Source organism: Epinephelus lanceolatus, chromosome 22 (genome assembly GCF_041903045.1).
Source record: "Epinephelus lanceolatus isolate andai-2023 chromosome 22, ASM4190304v1, whole genome shotgun sequence".
In the NCBI taxonomy this organism is placed as follows: Eukaryota; Metazoa; Chordata; class Actinopteri; order Perciformes; family Serranidae; genus Epinephelus; species Epinephelus lanceolatus.
In genome coordinates, this window is record NC_135755.1 from 35,687,022 (window position 1) to 35,703,263 (window position 16,242).

Consider the following 16,242-nt stretch of genomic DNA (forward strand, 5'->3'; position numbering starts at 1 on the left):
ACTTAAATTATGTAGTACATGCTAGTTTAGGCAGCATGCTAGTTCAGCTGATAGCGAATTGTTACATATAAGCTCAAGTGACAGCTGTCTGTATGTAGACTAACTTAGTTTGACACTTACCTTAAAACACTTTTAAACGTAGCTGCTGGCTGAGACAAACAGCCCCTCCTCTCTACACCAGCACTAATGTTACCATGTTACCAGCCAAAAAGCTGACGGAGCTAAATGTAAGGCACACGCTGAATCATCTACGTCATAAGCCTGATTTGAATACATTTTCTGGAACTTTGTGGCGCAATGGAAATGCAAACCACACTGATTACCAGGAATTCTTTTACCTAGGTAAATAAATTGCTTGAAAGAAAGGTTCCTGGAAATGTTGATGGAAAAGGGGCTATGGATTACATCAATCCATTCCTCAATCATGGGTGTGTCTGTTGACATCCATTTTCTCATGAGAGCTTTCTTACTCGCTATCAGTAAAATATTAAACATGTATTTATTTGAAAATCTGTCAACAGTGTCCGGTCTCAGACCCATGTACAACGTCACAAAACTAATCAGAATCGGCACTTTAAGCAACTTTTCTGTTCTTTGGCTCAGGAGCAGTAGGCAGTGCCAGAACACATGGTAATGGTTTGGGTGTTTTTTCCCCGCAGGACCTCCAACATGAGATGTTTTTCTTTAAGAAATTATTTTGTGCATGAAGACATTTTTTAACATGTTGTCTCTCCTTTTTCAGTGGGGCTCCAAAGCCTTCAGGAACATGCGAATCATTCCTCCTGGTTCAGGGATTGTTCACCAGGTCAACTTGGAGTACCTGGCCAGAGTGGTGTTTAACCATGACGGGTACTTCTACCCTGACAGCCTGGTGGGCACTGACTCCCACACCACAATGATTGATGGACTCGGAGTCCTGGGCTGGGGTAAGACAGTGATCATAAGTAGATCATCATCATCAGTAGAAGTCCTTTGTAAGGCTCAGTGCATACTGCAGTGTAATGAATAAACCTCTAGCCAATGATAACATGATTAACATAAGTCCCGTTTCCACCAAACACTTTCTGTATGGTATCTTTGGAACCAGAAGTAACCCTTCAGACATGGTACCTAGACCCTAGGTCTGTTTAGCGTTTCCATCGCAAACAGTACTCTTAAATGTGGGTGGGGTTGTGTCACTCACAGCTCCATCCAGCACTCACTGTATTTCCTCTAAAATGGTGACACAGATAGAAGTCTGCATCTCATTTATTGTCCACAGAATGGGATTGCACGTTGACATTTTAAGAACAAAACAGACCAGGAGAATTTTTACAATTCCTTATGACAATTTTACAAAACGTAAGAAATTCAGTTTATGTAAGCCTAACACACATTCCTCTATTGATCGTCCAGCAGTAATTTTAGCCTAAATATTCAGATTCTATTTAACTACAGTCAAAACTTTTTTTCCACTGCATGTAGATCATATACCAATGTAGATTTTAAAAGTACTCATTGCCACTGTTTGGGGAAAAAAAAACAAAAAAACATTACAAGTTGTTGTTGTTGTTTTTAATCAAGAAAAATTGCAGCTCCCCTGTTTACTTGCATTTGTGTACAGGCATGTCTGACCTTGCCAATATGGCTGCATCGCTAACGTGTTGCTGCAATGGGCTGACACAGTCAATGCTGTGTCTGCATATATATGTCTATGGTGACAATCTTACTTGAATTGATCATTGATGATGAGGTTCTAAATTAGATCTGTCATAAATCCATCAGGTGTTGGTGGAATTGAGGCAGAGGCTGTTATGCTGGGTCAGCCAATAAGCATGGTACTGCCTGAGGTGGTGGGATACAAGCTGTCCGGGATCCCAGACAAGTTCATTACCTCCACTGACATTGTCCTCACTGTTACTAAGGTAATTACAATCACTTTAACACGCTTGAACGATTTACCAATGTAACTTTCAAAGTAAGATAATAAGTAAGAGGTATGTGGAGACATGTTTGATTCTTTGGAGTAATTCCTTTGTATTCAGCATCACAATCTGACATCCTTTCCCCTCCACATCACAGCACCTCCGTCAAGTTGGTGTTGTAGGAAAGTTTGTCGAGTTTTTCGGCCCTGGTGTTGCTCAGCTGTCCATCGCTGACAGAGCCACCATCTCCAACATGTGTCCAGAGTATGGAGCCACAGCAGCTTTCTTCCCCGTGGACGAGGTCAGCATTCAGTACCTGGAGCAGACAGGTGAGTGCCAGGCTGTACAGTATGGAGATGATACTGCATACTAGTTCAGGTGGCTTTACTGTATGTCTTGAGAAAGGTCCTAATGACTGAAATGTCAACACTTTTTTTTAAATGAATTAAATCAAAGGTTATAAGTGCATACAGGAATTCACCTGTTTTCTTTGAAATCTGATCTTTGTGAAATTGGATTACCTACATCACAAGTGAGACAAAACAAGTGGTGTGTGTGTGTTGCCTTCCACTCATGAGGTGGCTTTATTTTCATGTTCTAAGCTATGCATTTGACTTGACATATAACTGATAGACGTATTCAACTTAACATGTTTACTTCAGCCCCATCAGTGTACGCAAGATCTGATTTCCACCATGTTGGGATTTTTTAAAGCAGCAAGCACTTAGCAGTATACCAACACTCCACAAATGTCGAAAAGTACTGTTACAGAGCTACTTTGCATTGTTCAATAACTGACTTAAGATTTTGTGTCTCGGTGACTTGTGGGAACAGCAAATTTTGGAACTAGTTTCATTTTAGCTCAGTGTAAGAACCTTTACTTTTGTTTCCTTTCACTCATCATGGGCCAGAAAGAAAGGAGAGAGAACGACACAGGTGACGTTACTTGACGTAACAGCCTCTTGTTACATTACTGTAAGTACAATACATCTTCCAAACAAGTGTCATTTATTATTGCAATTAACCTAAAACCAAAGATAGACTGATGTCGACCCCAAACTAGTTGAGCCAAAGCTGACAGGCTCGTCCTCCTCCAACAAGTGTGAGTTGTGGTTCAACTCATTTAAAAGTATCTGTGTGTTCAGATCTTTTGTAGCTTTGAACTGAATCTCTGTGGTTTGAAGTTTAGTTTCTCTTCTGCGTTGCTGTTTGTAATTTCAGATATCTTCTTTATTTAGCCATTTCATGTTCACTTTCAGATAAAGAAAAGTGCAGATGAAACCTTCATATTTCCTGTTTTTGCTGCTTCACAATAAAAGTGATTAAATAACAAAACAATGCTAGACTTGTATTGTGAAAAATTCATAGGAAATGAAACATCCACTGATTTACAGCTGCTTAACTTCAGACCAGCAAGATGGTCTGTGTATGTGTTATTTATTGTAGAGCTGTAACTTTACATTCTGTTTTAACGTATTCAGCGGTATTTCATTTCATCACTTTGATGTTCTGAATGAAGAGTCAAAAAGAGACAAGTATTTTTTATTGTTGTTACAAGAGTCTTTTAAGTTTAAGTCTAGCATTTTGATATGTCTTATGCCAATGTTGGATTTTTAAAGACTTGGACACAAAACGGACCAGAACAAGTGAAATGTACAGAAAAACATTTCAATTCTGTGTTAGAATCCTTTCCATAATGTTGTCTGTTTTGCTGCTGCTGGCTGCAGCGCTCTCTCAATACTAGACCAATTCCAAAAATAGTTGTTCCCACGAGTCACTTAAAACAAAAACATGGGAAATAGGGTCCCAGGTTGAAAAATACCTCAGTTTCCCTTTAAGACATCTCTTGGATTAATTACAAAAAAGGTTATTCAAGGTTTGTTCCATGTTTTTGTATTCAGGGCGAGAAGCAGAGAAGCTGGCCTTCATTTCAAAGTACCTGAAGGCAGTGGGCATGTTCAGAGACTACAATGATGTCTCTCAGGATCCAGATTTCACTCAGGTCTGTCTCTACAGCATTTTTACCTTTTTGCAGTTTTTGTCAGAAATTGTTCAGCCCAGGCTGATTAACAATACCTTAACAGAGCAAAACATCCCCATCCCCATAATGGTCAAAACAGCATACCAGGGTATCAAGATTTGATTCTTCTTTTTTTTTATGCAAGCTGTAACATCATACCAAGCACAAAAATGTGATGAACATCATAAAGTAGATAAAATAAAGATGAGATGTTTAAATATGCAAGATAAATGTATAAGCAGAAAAGTAGGAATTGCCTAGTTATGACCACGCGGCATGGCAGTGGCAGTGGTCAGCATTGTGGCCTCACAGCAAGAGGGTTCGCGCTCCCCACTCCCGTGGTTCAAACCTGGGGTGGGGTAGCCCTTCTGTGCAGAGCTTGCCTGTTCTCCCCGTGTCAGCATGGGGTTTCTCCAGGTACTCCGGCTTCCTCCCACAGTCCAAAGACATGCAGGTTAACTGGTGACTCTAAACTGGCCGTAGGTGTGAATGTGAGTGTGAATAGTTGTCTCTCTCTGTGTGTTAGCCCTGTAACAGTGTGGCAACCTGTCCAGGCAGGGTGTAACCCACCTTATGCCCAATGTCAGCAGGGTTAGGCTCCAGCCCCCCACAACTCCTTATAGGAAAAGCGGTTATGGAAAATGAATGAATGGATGAATGAATGATAAAGCAAATATGTAAAATGAACCGCCAATACTAGTACATCCTGATCTTTTTTTCTCTCCGTCAGGTTGTAGAGCTGGATCTGAGTACAGTGCTCCCCTGCTGCAGCGGACCCAAAAGACCTCAGGACAGAATCTTTGTGTCCAACATGAAAACCGACTTTGAAAACTGCCTGGGAGCAAAGGTAGGTGTAGATTCTGGGGGCGACATGTCCTTCTTTAAATTTAAAACGTTTACATTTGTCCTCAAAATACATCCATTATTGTAGCAGAGCCTTTTTAACTTTAATGTAATTTCCACAACAAATTGGTGTACAACAATTCACCAGAATGCGAATTAAGCGTTGATCAAAATTGCCAGGGGGTGGAACCCCAATCTGGGGTTGGGCTGGTTATATAGAATTTTACACACTTGACTCAGTAGCTGTTCCGGAATGGAAAAAAATGACACTGTGCTAAATTTAAACTAGCATCCAACTATTATTGCCAAGTTGCTATCTTCTTACATTTGCATTGTATGGATAATTCCTCAATTCAGCTTTATGAATCAGCTGTTTCTCATACATTGCAGTGCTTTCAAAGCAAGCCACAGGTAGCCTAAAATTAGTAACAAGTCATCCTACAAAAGTTGAGCTCTGAAGGGCAATGCATTCCATGCAGCCAGTTAGAACACCTATTATGTCGGCTTCACATCCAAAATGTTGACATATTGGTGCAGTTTTGGTTTTCTTGAAAGACTAACTCTGCTTTGTCTTCTCTCATCACCCCAATCAACTCATGAACTTTCTAGTAAACAAACAGGGCATGCACAGCTCTGCCCCTTCCACCTCAACTGAAATTTGATCCCATGTTATTGTGCTCGGCTCACAACCTGTCAGACACTGTTGTCTTCATGAGTCAGTTTAAACACACATAAAGTTATGTTCATCACGTTGTTAGGCTTATTACTAATGTAATGAGTTGGATTTAGTGCCATGACACAATCAGCACAGGTTGATGATGTTCAGCTGGTTTGCATTAAATCAAACTGGTTTAAGCTCATACACCAGACTGGACTGGCAAAAACATAGATCGACCCAAATCTACCCCAAACCCCCTGTTTCATACAGTGTTAATTTTGACAGCTGTTTCAGATTTAGTCTTAGTCTTGAGATGAAAATGCTCATTAGTTTTAGTCACATTTTATTCTTTTTGTCCTTCATTGTTTTAGTCAACGAAAACTCAAAACATTTTAGTCGACAAAAATTTAAAACATTTCAGTCAACGAAAATTCAAACTGTTTAAGTTTCTGATATTTCAAAGCGTTCTAGACGATGAAAATTCATGACATTTTAGTCAACTTTTAGTAATTATGTGTTCTTTATGTTTTTTTAACCTTTAAACTAATCCAGTGAGACTAATTCATGTATCAGAAATTAGAATCAAGCTGACAGGTTGTATAAAGATGTCATTTACAGTTTTACAAATCATTTCTACACACTTATAAACTGTCATTTCTCCAGCAGTTTTTGACAGGTTTAAGGGGTGATTTACAAACACACACTTCATTTGAAAAGCTCAACATCTCTCTATTTATGGTCTCAAAATTTTTTTGAGATCATAAATAGAGAAATGTTGAGCTTTTAATAAATAAACTATTTACTGGTGTTTGCCAACCCGTCCATCATGCAGCATTTGAAGATAATCACAAGCACGGATGTTCTCAGCTTTCAGTGTCCAATAGTCCACCATGAACATTTTCATCATGTCTTGTCAGCAAAAAACATAGATTTTGTCTTGGTTTTTATTATCGAGATATATTTTTAGCTCACCATTGTCTCATTTTTGTCATGGAAAAAGGGTTGCCCGGGCAATTATTTGCTTAAATCACAAATCTCAACAGGCTTATTGTTGGGGTAGGCATCTGTATGGCATAGGCCTTTAATTCCTTTTAAACAAAACTGTTTCTCAGCAAAGATGGGAAATACGATCGAATTGTTTATTTGAACCAGTATAAGTATTACTTGTATAGAAATTAGGCTTCAGATAATATATCAATTATGAATCATTCATTTGATCTAGCCTCGACAGACGGGGCATCAGAGAGAGAGAGCATTATGACTTTTGAGGATTATGTCACCCGGCGTACCAGCACAACACCACTTTATCCTGTTAAAACTGTACACACAACTTGGATTAATTTTCATGAAAAACGCTTTTTATTGATTTGATCAATGGACTCTTACAGACTAAAGGAATATGAATAACTTACTGGGTAATCAGGGAATGGACACATATTCTGACTTAATGACAGCTTCAGTGGTAGGGAGTCCCCACTTATTCTTTCGCCATGGCAGTAAATTGACCGGTTTATGGAGGCAACCACAAGGCAGTAATTCTACTTTAATCAGATAGTTCCTGATTTAAATCAAATATTGCCAGTTTTAGACTTTGACTCATATGGCTCCTTCTGCTTGGACAGCATTTAATATTTTCACTTCAACTTTTTAAATTTCTCTTGTTCCTTGTTGCTTTTTTTGTTAAATGAAAAAAATGAGTTTCCCAAAATTGAAGAAAGGTTTTATAAAGACATGAAGTTCTGGCATGGCTACAAAAACTCAAGTATTTTGTTTGCTTATGTATCAAAAAAGTTCAAACAACACGCAGCCCTTTTTGTCAGTAATAGCTTGAACTTGTGTCCATGACTGTATTGCTGTTACTCTCAGAGCATTGGTTGACTTTACAGAGTAAATGATTTCATGTTGGTTTGTGATATTTTTCAGCAAGGTTTCAAGGGTTTCCAGGTGGCTTCTGAGCGTCACAGCACTGTGGTGCCCTTTCAATTTAATGGAAATGAGTATACGTTAAGCCATGGCTCAGTGGTCATCGCCGCTATCACCAGCTGCACCAACACAAGCAACCCATCTGTCATGCTTGGAGCAGGTGGGTTTACAGTTCTTCTCATGGGGGTTCATGGGGTTCTGAGAGGTGATTCCTAATCAGGATGGGGACTGAGGGAAATGTTTACTCCTCCAGGGTATTTGACACAGTTATTAATGATAAATGTTCTTCTTTCAGGGCTCCTTGCGAAAAAAGCAATAGAGTGTGGCTTGAGTGTGAAGCCGTACATAAAGACCAGCCTGTCACCTGGCAGTGGAGTTGTCACCTACTACCTGAAGGAAAGTGGTGTCATGGACTACCTCTCTCAGCTGGGGTAAGCTGCTCAAACTCCTCAGTCAGTCAGTTGTCTTTATGTATGGATGATCTCTGACATGTTCATTCATGTGGGAAAGACAAAGACACTTTATGTGTTGAGCCTGGAAAACAGTTGTTGGACACATAAACAAAACAAACTTGCAAACATAAAAAAAAAACCCAAGGTCTACTTACTAGCTTTTTTCCTCACCTTTTGTTCAAAGTTTGCTCTGCTGGATGGATTTAGTTTGCGGAAGGCAAAAACAGTGTGGTGCAACTGTGGTGTAGGGCTGCATGTGTAACTGGGTGATCAAATGTGATTAACAGAAAAACACGCACACTAATCTCCTGTAATCTCCCCCATACATGTGGTCTCTCTCTCTCTGTGTCTCTCATAAAGACAGTAGCCTACATGAAACTATTACAACATGGGAGATGAATTCCCCCCTTCTGCCAGCTAGTAGCCAGCTAGCCTATTTATCGGCATAGTAAAATAACATTATACTTACCAGAGAGATGCAAAGGGGGGAGTCCTCTCAACCAGCTGGTCCTGAGGCTCTAACAGTCCAGCCTGACCAAATTATAGCAGAAGAAAAATAAAGTTACATCAACTATTGGACCACAAAAACCCAAAACAAACTTCAGTGCTATTTGGCCCTAAGCAGACCGTACAGAATAGCCCCTTTCCCACCGCAGGAACTTTTATCAGTTACCTGGGATTTTGAAAAAACCTCTGCGTTTCCACCAAAATTACCCGGGTAAAAAACTTACCTAGTAGGGGGGTAGGACTTTTCAGATTACCCGGAATTCTTGAGGGGCAGGGCGGTGTGTTGAACAACACTGATTGGTGGGACACACACTTGCAGCGTTCCGCACTTCCTGGCACAGGCAGCCACTGCAAACTTTATTTCATTTTCTACAAGCTTCACTTCGTTTGTGTTTCGATTAAGGATGGGTGCCGAAACCCGGTACCAAATTAGCCCCTGGGCTAAATTATCAAAGACCGTAGTATTGAGAAGCGCTGGCGGTATCAGTTCTCCTCTGCTCTCTGTGCCAGTGCTGAACTCCTGCACATACACACACATACACCGACGCAACAAGGTAACCGGTTAACAGCCGAGCGGCCCCGGTGAAACGAAGTAAAGATAACTGGAAAATGACTCGAGTTGACGGCAGCTACAGTGAAATTAAACCTTAGCGAGTAAGAAGCCAATACTTTATCAATACATGAGTTCAGCAAGCATGAACATGTAGACAGCAATATTCAATATGCTCCGTCCACAGTCTCTCATCCACTCCCAGTAACGTTATGTCTTACACAAGGACAGCACACTGGTTCAGCTGATAGCGAATTGTTACTAATAAGCTCAAATGACAGCTGTCTGTATGTAGATTAACTTAGTTTGACACGTATCTTAAAATACTTTTAAACTGAGCAGCTGGCTGAGACAAAGAGCCCCTCCTCTCTCTACCAGCACTAATGTTACCAGTAAACAAGTTGGCGGAGCCAAATACAGGACACATGCCGAATCATCTACGTCATCACGCTAATTTGAAAACATTTTCCGGAACTTTGAGGTGCGGTGGAAACGCAAACCACACAGATTACCCAGAATTCTTTTACCCAGGCATAGGCGTTTCTAGCCCATTTTTGGGGGTGCTGAAGCACCCCTAAATTGAATCCCAGCACCCCCAAAATTTGAATTTTTTTTTTTTTTCTTACTGTATGTCCTTTTTTAACAAGCTAGAAAAATGTCAAAGCCATACAGTAGTTGGTTGAAACCTAGTATTTTAACAACAAAAATACAAAAATATAGCACTGACGTTTTTTCTAGCTAGGAAACATTACAGGTGGTCAGTACCACTGTCCTCTGTTTGAATTGGAATTTAGCTGTTGTGTCATGTGCATGTGTTAATATTAACCCTATGGGCCTGAACGACGCATAGTGCGTCCAAATTCACACCTGTTCTTCTCTATAGTTTTTCTCCGCGACCGTGCGTCATAGCGAGAAGCCACGCATATCACGTGAAACAGCAGAACTGTAGCTTTCCGAGAAGACCAAGCACTTGTCAGTAGTGCAATGTTTTCACAGCGAAAAAAATGATAAAGTTACACTAAATTTATGTATAACAAAGCTTTCATACAGCTTTGCACACACGTTACTCTTGGATGGATTACTCGCAAATGCATTGTGCTGTCATCCAATTATGCTAAATGACAAATTTCTTTTCAATCCATTATACAGATCTTGTTATCAGTCACTTCATATAGTGAGGAATATTGTATCTTACCACGTCTTAGGCTTGCGTGTGTTTCTCCCTGTCTATCCACATTTGTAGTCCGGCTTTCAAGATGCAAATATCTCCATATTGTCCAGTTGACACTCCATCAAAATTTGTATGACAAGACCAGCCACTTCACCTTCGCGCACCCAGACAACTGTAGCCTAATTATGCATGCTGACAGGGCCATAGTCACCATATACATTGAAGGGGACACGTGCCCCCCACCAATGCCCAATTTTTTTTTTACTGCAAACAAAGTGTCAAATTTTATCTTGGAGGACATCATTGCACTTGGTTGACTATTTTTCTATTATCTTAGATGAAAATATTGCATGTTTCTTTCAGATAAAACACATTTTTGACTTGTGAATGAGTCAATGGAATGTCTTGCAATAATGAAAAAATACTGGCAATCATGTCCGCCTGGCACAAACCACATGTTTTAGACAGCTGTGAAGTGACAGAATGTCCCACCATCATGGTTCTTATAATGCCAGATTCCAGAGAGTCTCCCCTCTTCATATATGGCAGAATATGTCAACTTCCAACTTGCTATGGTGAGATACATGTAAAAATGTAAGAATTTAGGCACACAGATTTGTTTTTTTTTCATTGATATAAAAATTAATATAAAATACAGGTACACAGAAGGACATGGCATGGTGGCAAATCTGGTTAGCCCTGATTGACCTGAAAAAAAACAAGATATAGCATGTGTATGTAGTCTTTATAATGCCTGTGATATGAGCTTAAAAGTAAAGGCAGTAAAAATACCCCCAAAAAGGCCTAGGGCCCATTTTGTGTGTGTGTGTGTGTGTGTGTGTGTGTGTGTGTGTGTGTGTGTGTACAGACAGACTCATCATGGATATAAGATTGTTTTGTTTTTTGTTTTTTGTTTTTTTTTCAAAAAAAAAAAAAAAAAAGAGCCAGGTTCAGGTAAGAGTGTAAGATCAAATGGTCTATCTATCTAGAATGATGTTGTAAGTTGGATCAATGTATCAGTTTATATCTCTTATTAGATATAAAAGGCACTGTTTGGTTATTTGCCTTTTTTGGCCCAAAAGGTGTTGTGCTTTTCTTTGTGGGAATGAAATTGCGTTAAAATGTACAAAACAGTGAAATTTATCTTGCCTGGCCGGGCAGCTCTCTGGGTGCTCAGCACCCCTAAACTTCTGATCCTAGAATCGCCCCTGTACCCAGGTAAATAAATTCCTGGTAATAAAGGTTCCTAGAAATGTTGGTGGAAAAGGGGCTAATGGCAAACTTTCTGACCGCTGTGACAGATCAGAAACTGAGAAAGACACTACCTATGCACAAACTCGTTGGCTTTTTCCACTGTCTCTTTTGGCCGCACTGAGTCAAGCCATGCCGCCCTGCGTTTCCATTATCAATTTAGACACGCCATCCCATGCCATGCCATGCCATGCCATGCCAAGTTGCGCCAGAGATGGACCTTCTCCAAAGTAGGTCCAAAAGCTGGGCCACCCGCCCGCAAGCAGGTAGCAGTGACGTCTTGCTGACCTGATGACCCCGCTTCTACCCCTCAAACAAGCATGTGCGTTGCGATACTCTACTCACCTCTGTCTGCAGGAGACTAGAGAGAGAGGCATTTTTAAAAGTCTATGTGGGTTCAGCTCTCAGTACTTTTGTAGCTTCTAACTGAATCTCTGTGGTTCTGTCCTGCATTCTGTTTGTACTTCATATAGCTGCTTTATTTCACTGTTTCATGTTCACTATCACTTTAGCTGTGGATCAGCCCACTGCTTTTAAACGTCATCACTTAAGACAAGCCGTCATCAGTTAAAACACAGCTTCAAGTGGGTATCCCTGTTGTAATGGAAATGCAAATCCCTGTCGTGTTGGGCCAATGACCCAAACCAAACCAAACCAAACCAAACCAAGCCAAGCCAAGCCAAGCCAGCCCATGACTGTCGAAAAGGGCTATCAATTATCACAGCCTGGCCATAGAGACTGGCAGACACAGGCAGACCTGGCTGCCTAGAGAGGACAGGCTGTGTCAGCTTTGTCCACAGAGACAAGTGGAGACAGAGCAAGATTTCCTGCTACAATAATAGCACATATGAAGGCATCAGAAACAAGTTCTTTACCAAAATGACATGTAAACTCCAACATTTTAATACACTCTCTGGAGTAAAAAGTGTCACCGCCACAGAAGCAGCGAAATATATCGGTGAATGTCGCAGCCTAGGAGAAAACCAAACAACAACATATAGTTCTTCTCCTCACAGCTCACGCCTTTTATTTTCTCCTTCACTTAATACGTTGTATGTCTATGATTTTGTATTTATGCATTGTTGTCAATTGTTTCTCTAATAATTTAATTACCTTACATATTCCATTGCAATTAATTGAATTCACTGTCTTAAATTGTAAATGTGCTTTGGCAACATTTATGAAATGTCATGCCAATAAAGCTTATTGAATTGAACTGAGCTGATAATACAGAGATAGCCATCACAGTAAAAGAAATGATAGTGTAGTGACGGAGAGACAAAATTGTCAAAAGCCATGGAAGTAACTGTGCTGAGGACAACGGATTGTTTTGAAGCTTTTCATTCAGCAAAAGTAGCTCCATCTGCTGGCCTATCCCATAATGAACTCAAGGAGGTAAAAAAAAGAGAAGTCACGGCACCATATTGTCTCATATCACTGGGATACAACACATTCGCAGTAATTCTGGTCTGCACTTTCTAAAAGGCTCAATAGCGCGTGCGCTATCATATATAGAACATGGGAATGATTGATTTGTTTCACTGTGGCGCCCATAATCTGAAATATATTTAGAATAATATGGGTGAGAATTACAATTTCACAATTCCTGAAAAGATCCTCAATAAAATACCTAAAATAGATGCCTCCTACATGGAAATGTTCTACTGTATATTGACAGTACTTGTGTGATACCCCATAGCTCCCATGAGGTCAAAGAGCGTGTCCCAGTCGCTTTGGAGTAGACTTGCCCAGTGCTTATGATGGTCATGTGATTTTTGTCACAGTCAGCCAAAGTTAGTATGAAGCTTTTTGAAGATGATATGCTTACTTTGTAAATAATCGTTTTGTCTCTCCTGTTAGCTTTGAGGTTGTTGGCTATGGTTGCATGACCTGTATAGGCAACAGTGGGCCTCTCCCAGAGCCCGTGGTGGAGGCCATAACCCAGGTACCACATCCTTACTGTATCATTTCATATCTTCAAGCACTCATTACATCTTTTTCATCCTCATTTAGTGTTTTTCCCCTTTTCCCAGCATCCTTCACTCTTAAATGTTGTGTGCTTACTTGGGCATTGTAGGCACCTAATCCACAATTGCTCTCTTGCATTTCACTTGTACTTTTTCCCAATCTGAAGTATCTCTCCTCTCTCCCTTTTACAAGCTATGTATATATACAGTATGAGCAGTAATACATTTCAGAATATAAAAAAACACAGTAATCGTGCAGTCTTTGTATCCTTTGAGGTGTTTATTGATTTGTGTTTCAGGGAGATCTGGTTGCTGCAGGTGTCCTCTCAGGAAACAGAAACTTTGAAGGAAGAGTCCACCCCAACACCAGAGCTAACTACCTGTCTTCCCCACCACTCGTCATCGCCTACGCAATAGCCGGCACTGTAAGGATAGACTTTGAAAGTGAACCAATTGGTGAGTGGTGTGTTTTTTTAGGGGGACCACACAGAAAAATTAGCTGTAAGCTTCCCTTTATTTATTGTCACACATAATTAGGCATACAGTATAATGAGCTTGCTGAAGCACGTTCGCTGTGGGTGGTAGTGTTGGTCTGTCACCATTAAAGCCCTCACATCCATCATCACACACTACAGCGCAAGTGACCCATGACCATAGGTGAGGGTTTGGACGTAGATGGACCAGTAAATCGAACCACAACAATCTTAACCACAACAATCCAGTACAGTGCTCACTATACTCCATTCCACCCTCACTCGTGAACAAGACCCTGAAAAGAGGTGATGTTCCATGTACCTAGAGCGAGTCTGCAACACCAGAGGTCAGCACGCCCGGGTGCCAGCCCCTGCCTGCCGCCAGCACACATTGCTTGCCAGTCCCTGCAGGTGGCCGGCCTACAGGAGTGGCGGCTCCATGCCATTCATTCTGGTGGAGCCAACTCACTCAGTACATTTACATGCAGCTTGAGAAAATCGAATTATTGGCTTAGTCCGACTGAAACCAGACTTTTAAATGCATGTAAACAGCTTAGAAATTGAACTATCAGTAGCTCGACTAACACACCTAGATAATTTGATTGAAAATCAAACTATTGCTGCATGTATCCACTCAGTCCGACTGGAGTCGGACTCGGCGTTCTGCGCGTGCACTACTTTTTCTTTTGCGGGCTTTCACCCAGAAGAAGAAGGAGATGACATAGCAGCAGCAAACAAACAAACACCATGGCGACCGTGAAGCAGAAGACGTACTTGTGGACGGATGAGGAAACTACATCCATCTCTGCCATCTTCATTCGTCGTTAGCTTCCTCTATGGGTCAACCGGAACTAGTTCAATACGCACTATATTAAAACGAACATAGCGCCGCCGATCGAGGTGGAGTCAGATGTACTTGGTCAGAAATTCGATTTTCTCTTCTGCATTTATACTCAGACAAGACAAGAAGTCCAACTTGACTGATTAGCCGAGCTATGAGCTAAGCTCGACTACTGCGTGCATGTAAACGTACTGACATCTCCAGTGCTGTCTGTCCCTCCTGTTCAAAGGAAATGACAGTTCTCCTAGTTGAAAGAGGAGGAGAGTTGTGTTCCTGGGTGTGCCTCCTTGTGTACCTTCCTGACTCATGCTTGTTTAGCAGGATTAAATGATGTGTTTGAGGTTTGATGCTGTTCAACAAAGTGGACAAACTGGGTCTTCAGCAAGCAGCTGGTTCAGGTTTTTGGACTTTGGAGCACATTATTGACAGCTCTCACAAGAAAACTACACTTATTTCATTTCTTTCTTCATAGCTCTCTACAGCTGATTTCTTCTCTGTGTTGTCCCACCTGTTCCTGTTTTGACCACTTTAACATATCTCACCATCTCCTCCTGTCATTACAGTCCCTTCACAACTAATACTCACCTTTGCTGGAGAGTTGTCACTTTGTGCCAAAAGGGGCCTGTTTGACCCTGTGTGAAGACCCTCTAAACTGTACTTTCCCTACAATGTCAGAATGCTTGAGTGCAGCTTTTGCCCGCTGAACTGCCTCAGCAGCTGGACACCACTTCCTCCCTGCTGTTGCAACAGTCAGTGCATTTGCTTGGATAACCTTGTCCCAGGATTCTAAGTCATCTGAAGTCTGGCCTTGAATTCTTAAGTCATCCCAGAGAGAGGCAGTCCCAGCCACTTTTTGACCCACTCCAGTTTTTATGCCTCTGTGTCAGCAATAGCCATATAGGAATGATGTTTTTGGGTTGTCTGTCTGTCCGTCTGTAGGTCCGTACATCCCATCCTTGTGAACATGGTATCTCAAGAACACCTCAAGAGTATTTCTTCAAATTTGGCACACATGTCCGTCAGACCTTCATAAGGCATAAAATGAATAAAAATAATAATTATTAGGGAAAAAAAATAGCAATAAGTCTCATTAAGGTTGGTTGGTTTGCTGAGAAGTGCAATGGATATCTGCTCAAAATGTTCCTTCCTATGAAATTATAATATTTAAGTAGTTTTACTGCACAGTAATGCAAAGAGTCAGCTCAAATGATATTATAATACATTGAAACTGTTCTAATTTTTGAATTAAAGTGAAACTAAAAATGAAAATGACTAAATGTTTTCCTTCAGAGTTTGGCTAAAATGTTCATAATAATCCGGTTAAGGATGACCCTGTCTGAGACCATATCAAATCTAAGGTTATTTTACTGTACACTTCTGGAGAAAATTAATGGGAAAGTTAGTTCACTTTACTTTCTAAAATTCATAATTTCCTCATGTTTTCAGAATCAGAAATACTTAATTGATCCATGAGGAAAAATTTTGATTCATTACAGGTGCTCCGATGTAAAGAATAGAGAACTATAAGAAGTAAGAAAGGGGTATGAAAAAGAAGTATGTAAACATAAGTAATAAAATTCAATAAAATAGAAATAAATATGAATTATGCTACAATGTTTAACAATAGTACTTAACATATTAGGAATAAAATATATATCTCCTCACTGTGCTGAGTCTGTAAT

At 40.5% G+C, this 16,242-nt stretch overlaps 1 protein-coding gene across 2 annotated transcripts in view; it reads left to right on the plus strand.

Annotated features, from left to right (window-relative positions):
* aco1 (aconitase 1, soluble) overlaps positions 1-16,242 on the plus strand; it is a 37,883-nt gene that overhangs the window by 10,168 nt on the left and 11,473 nt on the right. For both annotated transcript variants that reach the window (XM_078164831.1, XM_033609771.2), the window contains exons 6-14: positions 743-926; positions 1,765-1,904; positions 2,062-2,233; positions 3,806-3,906; positions 4,655-4,771; positions 7,349-7,508; positions 7,644-7,779; positions 13,140-13,224; positions 13,546-13,702. In XM_078164831.1, the coding sequence (XP_078020957.1) occupies positions 743-926; positions 1,765-1,904; positions 2,062-2,233; positions 3,806-3,906; positions 4,655-4,771; positions 7,349-7,508; positions 7,644-7,779; positions 13,140-13,224; positions 13,546-13,702 (1,252 nt within the window). The remainder of the gene's footprint in view (positions 1-742; positions 927-1,764; positions 1,905-2,061; positions 2,234-3,805; positions 3,907-4,654; positions 4,772-7,348; positions 7,509-7,643; positions 7,780-13,139; positions 13,225-13,545; positions 13,703-16,242) is intronic.